General features: G+C 55.2%; 1 protein-coding gene across 8 annotated transcripts in view; it reads left to right on the top strand.

Moving 5' to 3' along the window:
* Nucleotides 1–19,678, top strand: part of LOC105481243 (cilia and flagella associated protein 65) — a 40,005-nt gene that overhangs the window by 8,712 nt on the left and 11,615 nt on the right. For 7 of the 8 annotated variants that reach the window (XM_071073408.1, XM_071073407.1, XM_011740685.3 and 4 more), the window contains 16 exons: nt 1,133–1,235; nt 2,082–2,248; nt 2,432–2,631; nt 2,907–3,052; nt 3,516–3,738; nt 4,086–4,351; nt 5,346–5,546; nt 5,736–6,095; nt 7,589–7,726; nt 9,470–9,715; nt 10,295–10,519; nt 11,395–11,553; nt 11,779–11,929; nt 12,429–12,557; nt 13,996–14,209; nt 14,536–14,664. In XM_071073408.1, the coding sequence (XP_070929509.1) occupies nt 1,133–1,235; nt 2,082–2,248; nt 2,432–2,631; nt 2,907–3,052; nt 3,516–3,738; nt 4,086–4,351; nt 5,346–5,546; nt 5,736–6,095; nt 7,589–7,726; nt 9,470–9,715; nt 10,295–10,519; nt 11,395–11,553; nt 11,779–11,929; nt 12,429–12,557; nt 13,996–14,209; nt 14,536–14,664 (3,057 nt within the window). Of the gene's footprint in view, nt 1–1,132; nt 1,236–2,081; nt 2,249–2,431; nt 2,632–2,906; nt 3,053–3,515; nt 3,739–4,085; nt 4,352–5,345; nt 5,547–5,735; nt 6,096–7,588; nt 7,727–9,469; nt 9,716–10,294; nt 10,520–11,363; nt 11,554–11,778; nt 11,930–12,428; nt 12,558–13,995; nt 14,210–14,535; nt 14,665–19,678 lie in introns of those variants that run through there. The other variant, XR_011610068.1, reaches the window with a different exon arrangement.

Below are 19,678 nucleotides of genomic sequence, written 5' to 3'. Positions count from 1 at the left end.
CTCAGGTAGCTCAGACTGTAGGCATGCACCACCATGCCTGGCTAATTAAAAGAAAATTTTTTTTATATAAACAGTATCTTGCCATGTTGCCCAGGGTGGTCTCGAACACCTGGGCTCAAATGATACTCCCGCCTTAGCCTCTCAAAGTGCTGGGATTCCAGATGTGAGGCACTGTGCCTGGCCTGTGGAAAGGTTTTTGACCACCCATTCCATGTTTTGGTGTTTTTAGGCAGAGCAGCCATAATATTTATTGTACAATTACTGGGTCAGTTTTGATAAATTATATTTTTATAGCAATTTTTTTCATCTAAATTTAAACATTTGTTGGTGTAAAGTTGCTGACAATGTCATCGTCTTATTAATGTTTTGAAAGTCTGCAGCAGCTGTGGTTCTGACCCACTGTGGGATGCTACAGCTCTGCTGAGGTCTCTGGAAAGGCATCCCCGGCCCCACCCTCCTCAGCTTTGGTTCCCCTGCCTCAGTGCTTGGGGACTCTTTAAAATCTGGGCAACCCTGGCCGGGCGCGGTGGCTCAAGCCTGTAATCCCAGCACTTTGGGAGGCCGAGACGGGCGGATCACGAGGTCAGGAGATCGAGACCATCCTGGCGAACACGGTGAAACCCCGTCTCTACTAAAAAATACAAAAAATTAGCCGGGCGAGGTGGCGGCGCCTGTGGTCCCAGCTACTCGGGAGTCTGAGGCAGGAGAATGGCGTGAACCCGGGAGGCGGAGCTTGCAGTGAGCTGAGATCCGGCCACTGCACTCCAGCCTGGGCGGCAGAGCGAGACTCCGTCTCAAAAAAAAAAAAAAAAAAAAAAAAAAAAAAAAAAAAATCTGGGCAACCCTTCCCTGTCCCTGTCCCTTTCAGGCCTCCCTACTCATCAGAGGTACAAACACTACTCCCTTTTTGTTCAGAGTGAAGATCTCTGAGAATAGGAGGGGGAGGAGGAGAACAGGTCCTCTTGTAACCAAACCCCTGAGTTTCCACCTCCACGTGCTCATCTCTTGATCTCTTTCTCTGTGGTCCCAAGGACTCAAGCTCCCTTGGCTGCAGGGCTTCCCTCGTTTCCTGCCTCTTCCAGTTGTTCTGAGCCCTGATCTGAGGTGCTCACCTCCCGGCTCTCTCCTGCAGGCCCCCCAAGACCAAGTTCTTCTTCACAGTCATCCCTCAGCCCATCTTCCTGAGCCCAGGCATAACCCTCACGCTCCCCATCGTCTTCCGGCCTCTGGAGGCGGTAAGGTCTGCCACAGTGAGCGAGGGCAGGGAGGCACCTGGGAACAGTGACCTCAGAACAGAAAGCAGGACAGAGCAACCAGGAGCACCCCCCCGCAGCCCCGCCACACACACACACACACACACACACACACACACACACACACACACACACGCTGCCCACTCCAGCAGCAATCCAGCTTGGGAGGCCCTGTCAAGGGCTTGGCCCCTCATCTCATTAGACAGAGGGCGTTCCCCAGGGGATGCTGGGGGTAGAGGCTGCAATATTATATTGACCATCAGAAAGCCCTACATTCCGTGGCCGGGGATGGTGACTCATTTCTGTAACCCCAGCACTTTGGGAGGCTGAGGCAGGCAGGTCACTTGAGGCCAGGAGTTTGAGACCAGCCTGGCCAACATGGCAAAACCCCATCTCTACTAAAAAATACAAAAGTTAGCTGGGTGTGGTGGCGCATGCCTGTAGTCCCAGCTACTTGGTAGGCTGAGGCAGGAGAATCACCTGAACCAGGAGGTGGCTGTTGCAGTGAGCTGAGATCTCACCATTGCACTCCAGCCTGGGTGACAGAGTAAGACTCCCCCCCCCAAAAAAAGAAACCCCTTCTACATTCCTTGGCCTCTTCCTGCCACCCCCCACCCACATTTCCTCAAAATACTTTTTCTACAAAAGAGACTCTAATCTTTGAGACCAAGACAACATAGGTGCCCAGCTCCCCTCAGAGTCTGACGTGGGGACCACGGCCCAGCCCTCCCCTCAGTGGTTGTGTTGGGGGTGGCTGAGGGTGGGCTGGATGTGCAGTCCCTGAGTGCCACTGATGGGTGACTGCCTCTGCCCCGCCTCACACTACAGAAGGAGTACGTGGACCAGCTGTGGTTTGAGAAAGCGGAGGGGATGTTCTGTGTGGGCCTGCGGGCCACACTGCCCTGCCACAGACTGATCTGCCCGCCATCCCTGCAGCTGCCCATGTGTGCTGTGGGGGACACGACCGAGGCCTGGTTCTGCCTGGATAATGTGGGGTGAGGAAGAGGCTGAAGTGCAGGCGGGGAGAGCAAGAGCTGTGAGGAGGGTGTCTGGAAGCAGGAGAGACAGGCATTCCCTTGTGGGGGTGGGGTAGTCTGAGGTCTGCCCAGCATCCCTGACTTGTTACTGCAGGAGCAGGGGCCAGAAGCCCAGTGCCCTGACCTGCCCCCCACCCCCAGGGACCTGCCCACCTTCTTCAACTGGGAGTTCTCCAGCCCATTCCAGATGCTGCCAACCATGGGGCTCCTGGAGCCAGGCCAGGCCTCTCAGATCAAGGTGACCTTTCAGCCCCTTACAGCCGTCATCCACGAGGTGCAGGCCACGTGCTGGTATGGGGCGGGCAGCCGGCAGAGGAGCAGCATCCAGCTGCAGGCTGTGGGTGAGGCCCGACCTCCCACCATCCCCAGACTGGCCCCTGCTGCACCTTCTGGGGCCTCCAGGCCTCAGTGTCCCCCACCTCCCATCTGGCCTGCCCTCCACAGGGCCTCCACCGGCCTCCTGCCCTCCCCCCAGCCCCCAAGGCTTTGCCTTTGTCTTCCATGACGCTACAGACTAAATTTTCCCTGGGGCTATCTGCCTTCTTCAAGGGGCTGTTCAGCTGGGGCCACAGAGGCCCTGGCGGTTTCCCCCAAGACTCCCCCATCTCTGACCCAGCCAAGTGCGCCCAGCTGCTGGTGAGCATAAAGCACAAGTGCCTGGAGGACCAGGATGCCGAGGGCTTCCAGAAGCTGTTGTACTTCGGCTCTGTTGCTGTGGGCTGCACCTCGGAGAGGCAGATCAGGCTACACAACCCGTCGGTGGTAGGCACCAGGCGGGAGGGGCGGCAGGACTCATGGCCTCCAGGACTGGAGTCTCCTAAAATCACCGCCTTACTGAATGCCCCCCTTTCTTTCTACACCTTTGGCCCCAAGCCTCATATAACCCATGTCAGCTGTCAATAGGTGTGTCCTTCTCCTCAGCTGGGGGCTGGGCTGGGGTATACCCCAGCCAGAGCCACGAGCAGCCCTAAGACTGTCCTGACCCCGGGACCACAGTTAGCTGTGATAGTACCTTGGGGAGAATTAAAAGGCAGGTCCACCGCGGGGCACATGACTCGGCTCCTTCTCTCCAGAATGTGGAGGCAGTCTGGCTAGTGAGGCACAGGGTGGATGCCAGCTGCCCCTACCCCTTTGGCTGGGCACGCCAGTACAATGCATAGACTATCGCATCATACAGTGCTCCACTCCGCGACCTGACCCCTTGTCCTTCTACCTGGCCCTACAGGTAAATGCCCCCTTCAGGATTGAAATTTCCCCAGAAGAACTGGCCGAAGACCAGGCCTTCTCATGCCCCATGGCCCGTGGCGTCGTGCTCCCGGGAGAAAAGAAATGCGTGTCAGTGTTCTTCCACCCCAAGACTCTGGACACCAAGACTGTGGACTACTTCTCCATCATGCCTTCTGGCTGTGCCTCCAAGACCCTGCTCAAAGTCGTTGGTTTCTGTAGAGGTACTGGTGACCCCAGCGGTCTCCCCTGGGGACAGGAGCAGCCCATGCTGAGGATTCTGAAGCGCTCCTTCCCTGCTCCTAAGAGCCAGGGCTACCTTGCCTCAGCCTGGGTGTCTGCTGCCCTCTGGTGGCCCCGTGGGGAATCATTTGTGACTACCTGGAGATTCCAGTCCCACGGGCACCCAGTGATGCTGGAGTGCATCCAGCATCTGCTCAGGCTGAGCAGGCTGCTCAGGCTGCCAGGGCTCTGGGCCTCTGTAGCCTGGCCCTGAGAGTTCCACCTCCCTTCAGTGGGACCTTGTCTAAGACATTCTTGGGGAAGCTAATACCCCATCTCCTGTGTCCAGGCCCTGCTGTGTCCCTGCAGCACTACTCTGTCAACTTCAGCTGGGTCAACCTTGGGGAGCGCTCTGAGCAGCCCCTGTGGATTGAGAACCAGTCAGACTGCACGGCCTACTTCCAGTTTGCCATGGACTGCCTGGAGAGTGTCTTTAGCATCAGGCCTGCCTTCGGGACCCTGATGGGCAAGGCCCGCATGACCCTGCACTGTGCCTTCCAGCCCACTCACCCCATCATCTGCTTTCGGCGTGTGGCCTGTCTCATCCACCACCAGGTGAGTCGTGGGGAGGGCATGAGGCTGAGGGAGGAGGAGCTCCCCTGGGGCCCAGTCATGGTGACAAGGCTTGGTGGGCACTCCCCTGTATTCTGGAACTTCTAGAGCTGTCTGCCTGGTCGTCTCCCACTCCTGGGTCCCAGCCCTAGCTTTTGGAGCCAGTGTGCGGCCTGGGCACAGGGGAGATCACTCTGTGCTAGTCTTGCCCTGCTACCAGGCCAGGCGCTTTGCTGCTGCTGTGCTCATGGGCTGGGAGAGGGCGGTTTGGACCCGCGGCCCCCCACTCTCCCGCCGAGCCCTGCAGGCTTTGCCTTTTCTTGGCCTTCCATGACTTCACAGACTAATTCTTCCCTGGAGCCACCCCACATAGCATGCATAGGGCAGAGAGCTTTCAAGTTAGACCCCAACCCTAGGCCCCTGGGCATGATCAGACACACTGTGCCCTGACCAGCGGGGCCTGGCCCAGATGGCAAACAGGGCTGAAACGTAACCCATAATCCCTCCCTGAGCTAGTGCCCAGGCTCAGGCTGTGTCTGTGTATCTGGAGGAATGGGTGCCTTTCTCTAATTCTCGTGACAGTTTAGTATGGGCTAGGGGAGGCCTTGGGAATGGAGGAAAGAACAGAAGCCCAGAGGGAAGCCTGATCAGGCCGCATATTCTCCTCCCTTGGGAGGGCCGGAATTCTAGTTTGGCAGGCCTCTGGGCTGGCAGTAGGGTGGGTGGGAGAATGCCCAGGGGCCATGGCAGAGGGGGAGGGTGGGCAATGGCTGAGTGTCCTAAGGACAGGGGTGCTCTCTCCTGACCTTCCCTGGACTCCTGCTGTGCCCTGGCTGAGCCAGACCACTGCTGAGTGCTCGCTCACTGGCCACCTGGAGCTTCTGCCCCACTGCCTGTTACCCTGTCTGCCCAGCTTCTGTCCTCAGTTCAACCCCCCAGCAACCCCCTTGCCCCACCACCCCTCCCATGCCCCATCACGCACAGACAAATGTCACAGGACCCACTGTTCCTGGACCTGATGGGGACCTGCCACTCGGACAGCACCAAGCCAGCCATCCTGAAGCCTCAGCACCTCACCTGGTACCGTATACACCTGGCCCGGGGCCTGACGCTCTACCCCCCTGACATCCTGGATGCCATGCTGAAGGAGAAGAAGCTGGTGCAGGACCAGAACGGGGCCCTCATGATTCCCATCCAGGTACATGCCCTCCCCAGCTGCATATCCCTTCCCTAGTGATTCTTGGGCAATCCCGTGCCCCCAGGGTCCCATGGGCACCATTAGTAGTTGGCGTGACTGGTGCAGCCTTTCCTAGACAGGAGTGTGTTCAGGAGGGGCCACAGCAAGAGGAATGGCAGTTGGGCCCTGTCCACCTCTTTCCCCATGCAGGATCTGGAGGACATGCCGGCCCCGCAGTACCCTTATATCCCCCCCATGACCGAGTTCTTCTTCGACGGCACCAGCGACATGACCATCTTCCCCCCACCCGTCAGTATAGAGCCTGTCGAGGTAGACTTTGGTGCCTGCCCAGGGCCTGAGGCCCCCAACCCTATACCCCTGTGCCTGATGAACCACACCAAGGGCAAGATCATGGTGGTCTGGACACGGAGGTCTGACTGCCCCTTCTGGGTGACCCCAGAGACCTGTGACGTGCCCCCTCTCAAGTCCATGGCCATGCGCCTGCACTTCCAGCCGCCTCACCCCAACTGCCTTTATACGGTGGAGCTCGAAGCCTTTGCCATCTATAAGGTGTGTGCACACAATGAGAGGGAGGAATGCGGGGTCTCTGCTGGGAGCCTGAACGGCTGGGTGGGGTAGCAGGGGGTGACCGAGGGCGGCTTCGGGCTCCATCCTCTGCGTGCCAGGCTTTCTGTTGGCTGGACAGCAGCCCCTATGGGTTTGTCTCCTCCAAAGCTCCTGGCCCAGCTAGGTCCATCTGATTTTCTCATTCTTATGTAAGTTTCCCCTCCCCTCCAAGGGAGGATTCAGCTGAGATCGAGCTGTTTGGGAAAACTGGGTGCACAGGGGGACACTCCCTGGGGTTCCTGGCTAGGAGGCCTCCTGGCTTCTCTACTAGTACTTGAATTAAGAAGTGGTCCCTCTAAAGGAGCTTCGAGTGGGCAGGAACCTGGGCCTGGAGACAAAGTCAGCAGCACCAGGTGATTGTGATGGGAGGGGCTTCTAGCTCAGCTTCCCTGGGTCAGGGAACTCTGAGTGCTGGCTGTCCCCAGCCCTGCTGTTCTGGCCCCAGATGCATGGTGCTCTCTCCTCATCCGTTAGTACTGCCTGTCCCTTTCTTATTGGCTCTGCCCACCCCACTGCCCTTGCCCAGTGGCCAATGTGTTGGGGCCCAGAGAAGAGTAGGGCTGTGCAGTCAAGATCAGGGTCACTTACCAGCTGTGTGACCTTGGGCAAGTTCCTTAATGTCTCTGAGTCCTGATCTTGTCATCTCTAAACTTAAGACCACATCCGATTTTTTGAGGAGGCTTTCCAAAGTGGAGGCTTTAGTTGCCTCCATCCTAATGCCTTGGCAGTGGGGTGACGTGGAGGTTTGTAGGAACGAGGTTGTAGACGCCTGGCTCTGCTGAGGCTGAGCCTGTCAGATATTTAGGTTACAGGCTGTAGACCTGCACAGTCCAGTACAGCCACTGTCAGCCACACGTAGCTACTGAGCTCTTAATATGTGGCTGGTCCCAATTGAGAAGTGCTGTGAGTGTAAAATGCACACTGGATTTCAAAGACTTAGTATGAAAAGAATGTAAAATATCTCATTACTAATTTTATATTGGTTATATGTTAAAGTGATAAGATTTTAGATCTATTGGGTTAAATAAAATATACTATTAACATTAACTTCACGTGTTTTACTTTTTTAATGTGGCTACTGGAACATTTAAAATGACATTTGCGGCTGGCATTTGTGGCTCACATGATATTTCTATTGGCCAGCGCTTCTCTAGGCTCATTCCTACAGAATGAATGGTGCTTTCACATCCCAGTCCCACCCTCCTCCTGGGTTGTGAGGACTAAAGAGAGCGTTGCTGTATGGACGCAGGGCCTAGCTCCCCGCGGGAGGGACTTGGTTGGGATGCTTGTTCTCTGCACTGTCTTCCCAGGGAGGCCCTCCTGTCTGTGTCCAGTGTAGGACTCCTGCAGCACAAGGGTAGGGAGGGGCAAGGTGGGGCACCCCACAGGGCAGACACAGGACTCTGAGCTTTTCCGTGGGTCTGGCCCCCCTGCAGGTCCTGCAGAACTACAGTAATATTGAGGAGGACTGTACCATGAGCCCATCCTGGTGTCTGACGGTGCGGGCGCAAGGCCACAGCTATTTCTCTGGCTTTGAGCACCACATCCCCCAGTATTCCCTAGATGTCCCCAAGGTGAGTGTGGTCCCAGCAACAGTGGGAGGGAGACAGAAGGGCCCTAGATTCTGCCTTGGCCTGCAGATCCCTCTCGCCTTCTCTGATGGCCTCAGAAACACATCTTTGCACCCTCCCTGGCTGTTCCCACCTCCGCCGTGCCCATTCTGGGGATCTGGGCCAGTTGAAGACTTGCTTCTGGGCCCTGACACTGGGACTGGGGGGAGTCTGGGGCCTGGACAGCTGGCCCCTTGCTGCTCCATTGGAAATACTCACTGGCTCCTGTGACTCTCAGGTTCAAAACCCTCCAGCTCCTGCATTTGTTTGTGTCCTGTTTACTGCATTTGTTTGTGTCCTGTTTACCCCAAGTCCTGGGTGTGGGCCCAGGGATGTGACAGCCACACCAGCAGCCCCTGCCTTTGGGAAGCACCCTGCCCTATGAGAGTGACAGCCAGCCCCATCCTCAGGAGATCATAATTCCCAGGCCACCCCAAGGCCCTTAGAAGCCCTGACCTGACAAGCAAGAGGACATAGGGCTGAAAAGCACAGAGCCTGGGGCCAGACCTCCGGCTTCCAATCCAGTTTCGCCTTCGATGTCTCCTCCAGTCTCCATCACCTGGAGGTTTTGCATTAGACTTCTGGTTGCTGGAAAAGCACCACTTTGGGACAATGTGCTTTGGGTTGATTCTGCTCCCCTCACCACCTACACTTCTGCCCTCCTATCCCGAACCTATGCCACCCCAGGATTCAGCTTGGAGGCCGCTGCTTCCCAAAGGCCTTCCTGCCTCACAGAGTCCCCCTCAATACCTCCCTCAGCCCCCTTCCCTTGGCAGTTCCTCCTGGTGGGTTGTGGACTTTATGCAGCCCAGCAGATCTGGTGTCACTCCCTCACTGGCTCACACACAAGCACTGTCACCCCAGCTGGATGGGGACCTCTGGTCAGGGATTGCAGGTTTTGTGTTTTGCAGCCTGCTCAGCTCTCAGCTGGTGCTGGCCACAGCCTGGATGCCTGAAGAGTGTTGGGAGCTGAGATTGTCCGGGCTGGTTTCCATCAGTTACCTGCATGAGAATCACCTAGAAGGGGTCACTTGCTTTTTTATTTTGTGTTTGCTGATATAGAATTTTGCTCTGTCACCCAGGCTGGAGTGCAGTGGTTCGATCTTGGCTCACTGCAACCTCTGCCTCCTGGGTTCGAGCGATTCTGTAGCCTCAGCTTCCCATGTAGCTGAGATTACAGATGCATGCTACTACAACTGGCTAATTTTTGTAATTTTAGTAGAGATGGGGCTCACCATATTGACCAGGCTGGTCTTGAACTCCTGCTTCAAGTGATCCACCCGCCTCAGCCTCCTAAAGTGCAGGGATTACAGGCATGAGCCACCGCACCTGGCCCGAAGGGATTAGTTACTGCAGCCCAAGAGCTTCTGGACCAGGCTCTCTGAAAATGAGTTATCCAAAGGGTGATGCAAAGACACCCTAAAATGAAACAATTTCTACTTTATCCTTGAGGAGTGGCCTTGGAGGCCTGAGTTTCCCAGGGGCCTGTGGCCCCCTGTCTCCCTGTCTGGAGGTCTCTGGAGAACAAAAGCATTCTTTGGTGTCAGCTCATGGCCTCCTTCAATTCCCTGTTCCCAGGGCATTGACTGGGCTGCAGGGCAGCACCTCGGATTTCCTTGGAGACAACTCCTCCCAAGCCCCCATTCGGCCCTGTGTCGCAGGATGGAACTCTGAGCGAGGGCCACTTTCCTCCTCTCCCACCCCCAGCTCTTTCCAGCAGTGTCCTCCGGTGAGCCCACCTACCGCAGCCTGCTCCTGGTCAACAAAGACTGCATGCTGCTGACCTTCAGCCTGGCCCCCCAGAGAGGCTCAGACGTCATCCTTCGGCCCACCTCGGGCCTTGTGGCACCCGGGGCCCACCAGATCTTCCTTATCTGCACCTACCCCAAGGGCAGCTCCTGGAAGCAGCACACTTTCTACCTGCAGTGCAATGCTTCCCCCCAGTATCTCAAGGTAGGAGGCAGAGGTAGGGGACCTGGGTCCTTGGGAATGGGCCATAATCTTGAACCACCCTTTTCAAGGCCACATTCTGGGGTTGGCCCCTAAGATTTCCAGGGAGCCACTTCCCCTCCAGGAAGTAGCATAGTAGGGAAGGAACCCCCTTGACCACACTGTGAACAACTTTCCCACCCCTCAGGACCTTGCCTGTCCACCCCATGGGGTCTGAGGCCAAGAAAGAGGGTGCAGAGAACCCAGAGGAAGGATCTGGGGGAGGCAAGACACCTGCAGGTGGTAGAGGGATATTTGGGGCCAGGCCAGCAAAAGGTTCTGGGGTAGTGGGTCCATGTCTGGCCCCATGAAATGGTCTATAGATCCTCTCTCAGTCCCTGAGTTCTTTTCAAGAATTATCTCCTGGGCCAGTCACCATTGACTCTGCTTTTGACAGAAACTGCCAGTATACAGGCTGGCAGAGGGCCTTTCACTGCCCGCTTCAAGGGGGGAAAGTTGCCTAGCCATGGCTTCCTGGACATGTGGGTGGAGCTGGGACTGCAGAGTGAGGTCAGGGCACTGCCCTCCTTCCTCTGGCTCTAGGAGGTGAGCATGTACAGCCGGGAGGAGCCGCTGCAGCTGAAGCTGGACACCCACAAAAGCCTCTACTTCAAGCCCACCTGGGTGGGCTGCTCCTCCACCAGCCCCTTCACCTTCCGCAACCCCTCGCGTCTGCCCCTGCAGTTCGAGTGGAAGGTCTCCGAGCAGCACCGAAAGCTGCTGGCTGTCCAGCCCTCCAGGGGGCTAATCCAGCCCAACGAGAGACTTGTGAGTGACTCCCCTCCTGCCAAGTGACGGCAGCCTTCACCTCTGTCATCTCTTACTTGTGCCTATCACAGCCCAGACTTGCCAAGTGCACCCCCTATTCCATCCACAGTAACCTCCCCCACCTGGTGATAAGATGTTAATATTACTCTCACCATCCCCCTACCATTTTACAAATAATTGAGGCTTGGTGGGGCAGCCATTTACTAAGAGCATAAGTTAGGCCGTGCAGGGCTGGGACTAGAACCAGTGTTTCTGATGCCAGGGCCGAGGGGCATGTCACCTCCCCATCCGTGGTCCCCAAAGCTGGGAGGTCACTGGGAGGGTGGGTTGCAGCAGCTGGATTTGGGCCCAAATGGCCAGCCACCAGTGAGGGTGAGGAAGGGGACTGTAGTCATAGCGGGGGTACTGGCTGGGATTCAAAATAGCAGATTCCTGTCCCTAGTCTAGAGCCTTACAGACGGGCTGGGGAGGCCAAACTTGGGACAAGAATCACCAGCAGAGGCATCTGTAAGAGCCCGGGGGACAGTCCCTTGGGGGGACAAGAGGCCTCATAGCCTGTGGAGTTGGCCTGGAGTGTTGACATCCTGCTCCCACCCTCACTACTGTCTGACCCTGGGCAAGGGACCCCACTTCGCTGAACCTCCAGTTTCTCATCAGAAAATGAGGCATGGAAATAATGCTACTGACCCCGTGGGGATATAGGATCGAGGGGCTTGGGGAGACTCCATGCATGTGCCGTGTACAATGCCTGGCACACAGTAGATTCTGAGAAAGGGCTGCCAATAGCATGATGCCCTGCAGTGGGGCCTTGGATGGCCGGGTACCCATGGAGGGGCTTCCGCAGGCCACTGCAGGGATCATTTCTGTGACCCCAGACGCTGACGTGGACCTTCAGCCCTTTGGAGGAGACCAAGTACCTGTTCCAAGTGGGGATGTGGGTCTGGGAAGCTGGCCTGTCGCCAAATGCCAACCCCGCTGCCACCACCCACTACATGCTCCGGCTGGTGGGCGTGGGGCTCACCAGCAGCCTCTCAGTGAGTGGGAGGGCTCTGGCAGGAGGGGGCTGGGGGAGGGGCCCGGACATGTGGGAGGGAAGGCCCCAGGGAACCTCACCTCAAGAGGGCAGGGGATAGGAGCCCTCTGCCCTGGACACCCCAAACTTGCTCTTCCTTGAGGGATGCTCTGAAAATGGGGCTGGGAGGGTGGGGCTGTGGGCCTAGAGGAGCCCCCACTCGTGGCTGGCTGACTGTGGCCTCCAGGCAAAGGAAAAGCAGCTGGCCTTTGGGAATGTGCTGGTGAACAGCAAGCAGTCCAGGTTCCTTGTCCTCCTGAATGATGGCAACTGCACCCTCTATTACCGCCTCTACCTGGAGCAGGGCAGCCCTGAGGCCGTTGACAACCACCCACTCGGTACTTGGGCCTGAGCTGGGACTGGGGCCAGGGGAGGTGAGAGGAGGTACTGGTTAAGATCAGTTAACCTGCTGGGCACATTGGCATGTGACTGTAGTCCCAGCTGTTCAAGAAGCTGAGATGGGAGTATTGCTTGAGCCCAGGAGTTGCATGCTACAGTGCACTATGATCACAACTGTGAAGAGCCACTGCCCTCTAGCCTGGGCAACATAGCGAGACCCCACCTCTGAGCCTCAGCTTCCTCATCGGTTAAAAGGGGCCATAGGAGGCGCCTACCTCACAGGGCTGCTAGGTGGGGAAAAGTGCTTAGCAGGTGCCAGTGACACAAAGTTGGGTGTGGTCCCTCTGACCCAGGCTGGGAGGAGGGGCTCCAGTCCCTGTTTCCAGCCTCAGGGCCTGCTGTCCTCCCCTGGTGCCCAGGGGAGGGTATCTGCAAAGGAGCAGGAGGAGAGGCTGGGCCTCCTCTACCCACTGACCCACCGGCATCATCCCTGAGCAGCTCTGCAGCTGGACCGAACAGAGGGGAGCATGCCACCCCGGTCCCAGGACACCATCTGCCTGACTGCCTGTCCCAAGCACCAGTCCCAGTACTCCTGGACCATCAGCTACTCTCTCCTTTCCCACAGAGGTACCTAGACCGCCTAGCATAGAGAGTCAGGGCCAGGGAAGTGCAGGATGAAGGGGGAGGGCTGTGTGAGGCAGTGGATGCCAAGCGTCAGGCAGAGCTGGCAGGGTGAGTGGGGTGTGCTGGAGTGTGCCTTTGGCATCTGGCATAAATGCCACACACCAGATGTGTCTGTCCAGATGAGTGTCCATATGTGCGTATGCCCAATGCAGTTAGGAGCTGTGCTGACTTACTGTGGAATCTTAGCTCCTAAGCCTCCCTGGACGTCATCTTCCTTCTCTGTAAAATGGAGTTCTTACTAGCCTGCCCTAGGCAGGTTGGAAGGAGTCTAGGGCAGCATAGAAAGGAAATTAAGAGTGTGGACTGGGGCCAGAGGCTCTGGACCTGGATCCTGGCTCCAGCACTTGTAACCTTAACAAGTTGCTTCACCTCCCTGTGCTCAGTTTCAATGTCTCAAATGGGGATAATAAGCTGGGCATGGTGGCTCACACCTGTAATCCCAGCACTTTGGGAAGCCCAGGTGGGAGGATTGGTTGAGGCCAGGAGTTCGAGACCAGCCTGGGCAACATAGCAAGACCCCATCTCTACAAAAATAAAAGTATTAGCTGGGTGTGGTAGCATGCACCTGTAGTCCTAGCTACTTGGGAGGCTGAGGCAGGAGGATTGCTTGAGCCCAGGAGGTAAAGGTTGCAGTGAGTAAGCTGTGATTGTGCCACTGCTCTCCAGCCTGGCAACACAGTGAGACCCTATCTCAAAAATGAAATGAAATGAAATAAATAAATAAAAATGGGGATAATAATGTCACACAGGCCAGAAAAGGGAAGCGAAGTCACAATACCTGCCACCACTTGCATGAACTTTGAAAACATTAAGCTAAGTGAAAGAAGCCAGTCACAAAAAGCCACATATTGAATAATTTCATTTATATGAAATGTCCAGAATAGATAGAGGGAGACAGAAAGTAGATTAGCAGTTGCCTGGGGAGGGTGAATGGGGAGGGATGGCTAATTGGTACTAGGCTTCTTTTTGGGATGACAAAAATTTTCTAAAATTAGATAGTGGTGATGGTTGCACAACTCTGTGAATATACAAAACAAATAAACAAACAAAAACACTGAATCATATGTGTTAAAAGGGTAAGTTACCCAGTATATAATGGTGTCTAAATAAAGCTGTTATTAAACAAAATAGTTTGAAAACAAATCACGGCGCACATTAAGTGCAGGCATGTGTATAAGGCACCGAGGACAATGCCCAGTACACAGAAAGTGTCAGACAAGGGCTGGCTGTTGTTGGAAATGCCCTAGAGCCCAAGAGGGGTCCACTGCTCCTGATGAGGGTCCTGCCAACTGCCCAGGACTCCTGCCCCTTTGGCCTGCATGCCCCCTCCAGGGAGGGTGGGAGGCAAGCCCACTTCTCTCTTCCTCACCCCTCTCCCCAGATAACAAGGCTGGGGAGAAGCAGGAGCTGTGTTGTGTCTCCCTGGTGGCCGTGTACCCCTTGCTTTCCATCCTGGATGTCAGCTCCATGGGCAGTGCCGAGGGTATCACCCGGAAGCACCTGTGGCGCCTCTTCTCTCTGGACCTACTTAACAGTTACTTGAAGCGTGACCCCACCCCCTGTGAGCTCACCTACAAGGTGCCCACCCGGCACAGGTGAGCTGAGCCTGGGGTGCGGGTGGGGGCTGGGGGCAGGGCCTATCTAGGGTTGTTCATGGAACTTTCTGCCCAGACCCCCAGAACAAGGAAGCTGTTTCCCATCTCTTTGAGGGAAGAGCTCTCCAGTTCTTGCCCATCCCTGGAGGGGCCCAGGGAAGGGAGGAATTGGCTTGAGGTCTGAAGAGCCAGCCCATCCTTGTCCCTGAGTCCCAGATTCTCCAGTTCCCACCTGGAGGGAGGGGAGAGCCCAAGCCAGCCATCCCTGGGAGGGCCCTGCCCTGGCCCCATCCCCATCTCTGAGCTCCTTTCTCTGTTCCACACAGCATGAGCCAGATCCCCCGCATCCTCACCCCTTTAAGGCTTGACTTCAATTTCGGGGCCGCACCATTCAAGGCCCCACCTTCCGTGGTATTCCTGGCCCTGAAGAACAACGGAGTGGTGCCCCTGGACTGGTATGGTTTGAAGGGGGCCACTGCGGGGCCTGGGAGACAAGTGCCTAGAGGCTGAAGGAGAACAAGAGCTGCACTCTCTTGCCAGTGGTGGCCTGGCTGCTTGCTGTCAGTGAAGAGTGGGTCCCTCATTGACGGCTGTGGAGGCCAGGGTGTGACTGGGGTTGCCAGCAGGACCTGGGACCTGTCACCAGCTGAGACGTGGTGATAGGCTCAGAAGTGGTGGGACTGCCCTGATGGAGCCTGGGCATAGTGGCCTTAATAGCGTAACAAATGAGACGCATTTGCTGGGTATCTGCTGCACACCAGGACCTGCGCTTTACAAGCCTTTTCTCCTCCAGTCCTGTGGGAAACTCCTCTTCTCTAGACTCTTTCATAGACAGAGAGGCTGAGGGTCAGCAAGGTTAAGGACTCAGCAAAGACCATTCAGCCGTGAATGGACAGAGCCAGGTTCAAAGCTGGATTTGTCCGATCCAGAGCCCTTGCCTACCCCAGTTAGTCAGCAAGAAGGCTGAGTTGCTTCTACATAGTATGCACTGGCTCGGTGCTGGGGCCCACCTGACACAGCCCCAGCTTCGTGGAGGCTGGGCCTGAATGGGAGCAAGTTGAGGGTCTCTGGTGGGGAAGGACAGAGATCTGCTGCCGGGGACAGAGCTGCCCCTGAGGGTCCTGTCTGAGGGGCTTTTCTCCCCCAGGGGCTCAGAACTCGTGCCCAGCAAACATCCTGCTTCCGTGCCTGGACTTTTCCTCCCTCCACCATGTGCCTTGGTTTCCTAGTAAACTCCCTTTTGATGACTTCCAACTCTGCAAAAGTGTCTCCATCTGGGTCAGACTTGGGAGACAGATCCAGGGGTCTGGCCAGGGCGTGGCAGTGAGTGGGGGAGAATGAAAATATGTAGGTGGGGCTTCTGTGATCAGGAACTCGCTGGCCTGTGCAGAGAGAGCCTTGGGGAATGTGGGGTGAAAGGGGTGGGGTCTGCATCATCGGGGGGGCACTAGCAGCCCCTCACTCTCTGACTGTCCCCTTTCTCCTCCATGGTGGAGGAAGATGGGGAAACTGGCTCTTTAGGGGGCTCCTGTCTGAGAAGGGCCAGAACTGTGAGTAACTGAGGGCTCCCAGCCCTGAATGACTGGGAAGCTTGGCACAGCTGCCAGCCTGGTGGGGAAGGCCAGGGACTGCCTTGAGCTCCAGACCTGCCATTCACTGGGCTCTTTGAATGGGCCCGGAGCCAGGCCCTACAGGGCTCCAGGGAGAGGGGTGGGGGCAGAAAAAGCAATGTTGGCCTGTGTCCTGGAGGGGACCGCACGCCAGTGTTTGTGTAGGAGCAACCAACTCACGCTCTTTGTGGAGAGGGTCCAGGCTGCTGGAAACAGAGGCGGGGGAAACCCAGGCAGCATGCCCAGCCAGCGGGGCCCATCCATCAGGAGATCATCTGAGGTGCAGGAAGGCAGTCCGTGCCTCTTCCAGGATTCTAAGTAGATTGACTCTCCTATGCTTTTTGTGTTGTATTTCCTTTCAATTTCTTAGAAGGCTATTTCTGAAAATTCTAGTCCGTCTCTTCTGAGCTCATAAAGAACAGATGGAGAGTTTTATTCCTGCCAAGGCCTGTCAGAGAGAGCCAGGAGGCAGCAGCAGGCAGGAACCCCACGTGGGAGGGGGAGCTCCAGGGGAAGCAGGGAACCATGCAGCCACCCCACTCCCTCCACACCTTCTCCCCTTCGCGCCTCTGCTTTATCTGGCCCTGGCCTTTGTAGGGTCTTGCATTTAAGGGGAGATTCTTTTCAGATGTCAAATATGCTGGTTAACGGCATTTGTTCACTCATGCAGTCTTTAATTCATTGGCCACACCTTTACTGTGAGCTTCCTAGATGCAGGCTCTGGGCTGGTCTTCAGGATAGAAATGGGGATGGGCCTAGTCCCTTCCTTCCAGGTGCGGCAGACTAGCCTCCTGTTGCAGGCTCATATGCGCTGTGAAGGAGGTGTGTGCAGCATTTCAGAAGGGCTTCCTACGGAAAGCTACAACTAAGCTAGACCTACAGCCTGGCGCAAAAGGCAGAAAGGCTGTGAAGCGCCTTCCAGACAGAGGGCCTGGTGTGTACAATGCGTGGCTGGAGCAGCGAGTGGGAGAGAGTGGAGAGTCTCAAATGAGACTGGGGAGGCAGGCAGGGGCCAAGACGTGCAGGGCCTTGGAATCCTCCTTCAGAGAGTTTGGACTTCTTCCTGAGGACATCGTGGGATGGGCATCGGGAAGTTAGGAGCAAAGACAGGATCAGCTTTCAAGACCTGTCACACTGGAGGAGAATGGATTAGCAGCTTGAGGCAAGGGGACAGGTTGGGAGGCTGTTGTGGTCCTCCAGATAGAGGGATGCAAGATGGCGTAGAAGCCCACACTAGAGGGCTGGAAGGGAAAGGGGTTGGAATTATTTAGGAGGGAGGCTGGGCCAGGCACGGTGGCTCATGCCTGTAATCCCAGCACTTTGGGTGGCCAAGGTGGGAAGATCACTTGAGGTCGGGAGTTTGAGACCAGCCTGGCCAACATGGTGAAACTCTGTTTCTACTAAAAATACAAAAATTAGCCAGATGTGCTGGTGCACACCTGTAATCCCAGCTACTCAGGAGGCTGAGGCAGGAGAACTGCTGAAACCTGAGAGGTGGAGGTTGCAGTGAGCCGAGATCACACCACTGCACTCTAGCCTGGGTGACAGAGTGAGACTGTCTCAAAAAAAAAAAAAATAAAAATAAAAAAGAATGGACCAGGGCAGAAGGCAGTGAGGACAAAGGAGAGGCTGAAATATTAAAGGACCCCAAACTAGCAAGGTTTCCAATTTTACCACTGCTCAATATCCCCAGTAAAATGACAACAGTGGTTTACTCACTTGTAACAAGTCAGACAACATAGGAGCTATGGGAAAAAAGTAAGAAGCTCCGCAGTCCCCTCTCCAAGACCAGCTGCTAGGGTGATGCGGATTCGGAATGTGCCTTTCACACTGAGCATTTGCACAACACACAGACATGCACACATTTACAGAGTGGTTCTCTTTCTTATTTTTACAGTCATAGCCCAATACTATACCTGTTACTTTCAGGAATAGTGATGCTTTCATTCAGCATTATATCAGTAACATCTCCTTTAGATCAATACATATATCTAATGCATTCTTTTAAATAGCTGTATAATATGCCATAATATGGGTGGACTTTAAATCGTTAAATCACTCCTTTATTGGAAACTCTAATTGTTCCCAGCTGCTTTTTTTTCACGACCACTACAAAGAAAGTGGTGATAGGCATCCGTGTATATATGTGCATGCACACATATGTGCTTTTGTTCCTACGAATTGGTTTCCCAAACAGAGACTTCTGGGTCAAAGGGCATATGCTGCCAAAATTCCATCCAAGAGGCTGAGCAGTTCCCTCTCCATCCACCTGTGTTTGAGTCTGTTCTTTCTAAACTTACCAGTGTTGAATGTTACTATTCTTCATGCTTCAGATGTGAAAAAATTTAAGACTGGTTCCTTCTGAGGGTTTGGACTTAGGCCTCCCTGACTCTTACTGAGGCTTCCAGGTGCGTGTTGCACGCTTTCTCTCAGGTGTGCATTACATGCTTTGTTTCAGGTGCGTGTTGCGTGTTTTCTCTCAGGTGTATGTTGTGAGCTTTTTCTCTCAGGTGTGCGTTGTGTGCTTTCTCTCAGGTGTATGTTGCATGCCTTCTTTCAGGTGTGTGTTGTGCACTTCCTCTCAGGTGTGTGTTGCGCGCATTCTCCTCGGGTGTGTGTTGTGCTCATTCTCCTCAAGTGTGTGTTGTGTGCTTTCTCTCAGGTGTGTTGTGCGCATTCTCCTCAGGTGTGTGTTGTGCGCTTTCTCTCAGGTGTGTGTTGTGCACATTCTCCTCAGGTGTGTGTTGTGCACATTCTCCTCAGGCGTGTGTTGCGCACGTCCTCTCAGGTGTGCGGTGTGCGCTTCTGCTCAGATGTGTGTTGCGTGCTTTCTCTCAGATGTGTGTTGCGTACTTTCTCTCAGGTGTGCATTGAGTGCTTTCTCTCAGGTGTGCATTGTGCGCTTCCTCTCAGGTGTGTGTTGTGCGCATTCTTGTCACTTGTGTGCTGTGCACTTTCTCTCAGGTGTGTGTTGCGTGCTCTCAGGTGTATATTGCACGCATTCTCCTCAGGTGTGTGTTGTGCATTTCCTCTCAGGTGTGTGTTGCATGCATTCTCCTCAGGTGTGTGTTGCGCGCTTTCTCTCAGGTATGTGTTGCGCACTTCCTCTCAGGTGTGTGTTGCATGCATTCTCCTCAGGCGTGTGTTTTGCACATTCTCCTCAGGCGTGTGTTGTGCACATTCTCCTCAGGTGTGTGTTGTGCACATTCTCCTCAGGCGTGTGTTGTGCACATCCTCCTAGGTGTGTGTTGCGTGCATTCTCAAGTGTGTGTGGCGTGCTCTCTCAGGTGTGTGTTGTGTGCATTCTCCTCAGGTGTGTGTTGCATGCTTTCTCTCAGGTGTGTGTTGCGCGCTTCTTCTCAGGTGTGTGTTGCACACATTCTCCTCAGGTGTGTGTGTGCACATTCTCCTCAGGGGTGCATTGCGCGCTTCCTCTCAGGTGTGCGTTGCACGCTTCCGCTCAGGTGTGTGTTGTGCTTCCTCTCAGGTGTGCGTTGTGTGCTTTCTCTCAGGTGTGCATTGCGCACTTTCTCTCAGGTGTGTGTTATGCACTTTCTTTTCGTTTTCTGGATGCTCCCTGTCGTATCCTCCACCCGGTTTGTAGCTGGAACCAGTTCTGTACCATCTCCAAGAGTGAAATGGGTTCTCCTTTCAGATTGTGACCTCAGGACCCCTTTGTCACTAGTTTTGTCAGCTACTTAAGGTGCATTATCTACTTTACTGCAGTCCTAGGCATGTCAGGGACATTAACTCTGTGCACAGACTTGCTTCTGTTTCAAGAGTGCCAGCCCTGCTGGAGCATCTGTTCTCCACCCTGTGCCCAAGTTGACCTGGACACCCCACTCCCTGGGCCTGCTAG

Source organism: Macaca nemestrina, chromosome 11, assembly GCF_043159975.1.
Source record: "Macaca nemestrina isolate mMacNem1 chromosome 11, mMacNem.hap1, whole genome shotgun sequence".
Taxonomy (NCBI): domain Eukaryota; kingdom Metazoa; phylum Chordata; class Mammalia; order Primates; family Cercopithecidae; genus Macaca; species Macaca nemestrina.
The sequence above is the reverse complement of the archived record's forward strand: the minus strand, read 5'-3'. Positions and strand labels throughout refer to the sequence as shown.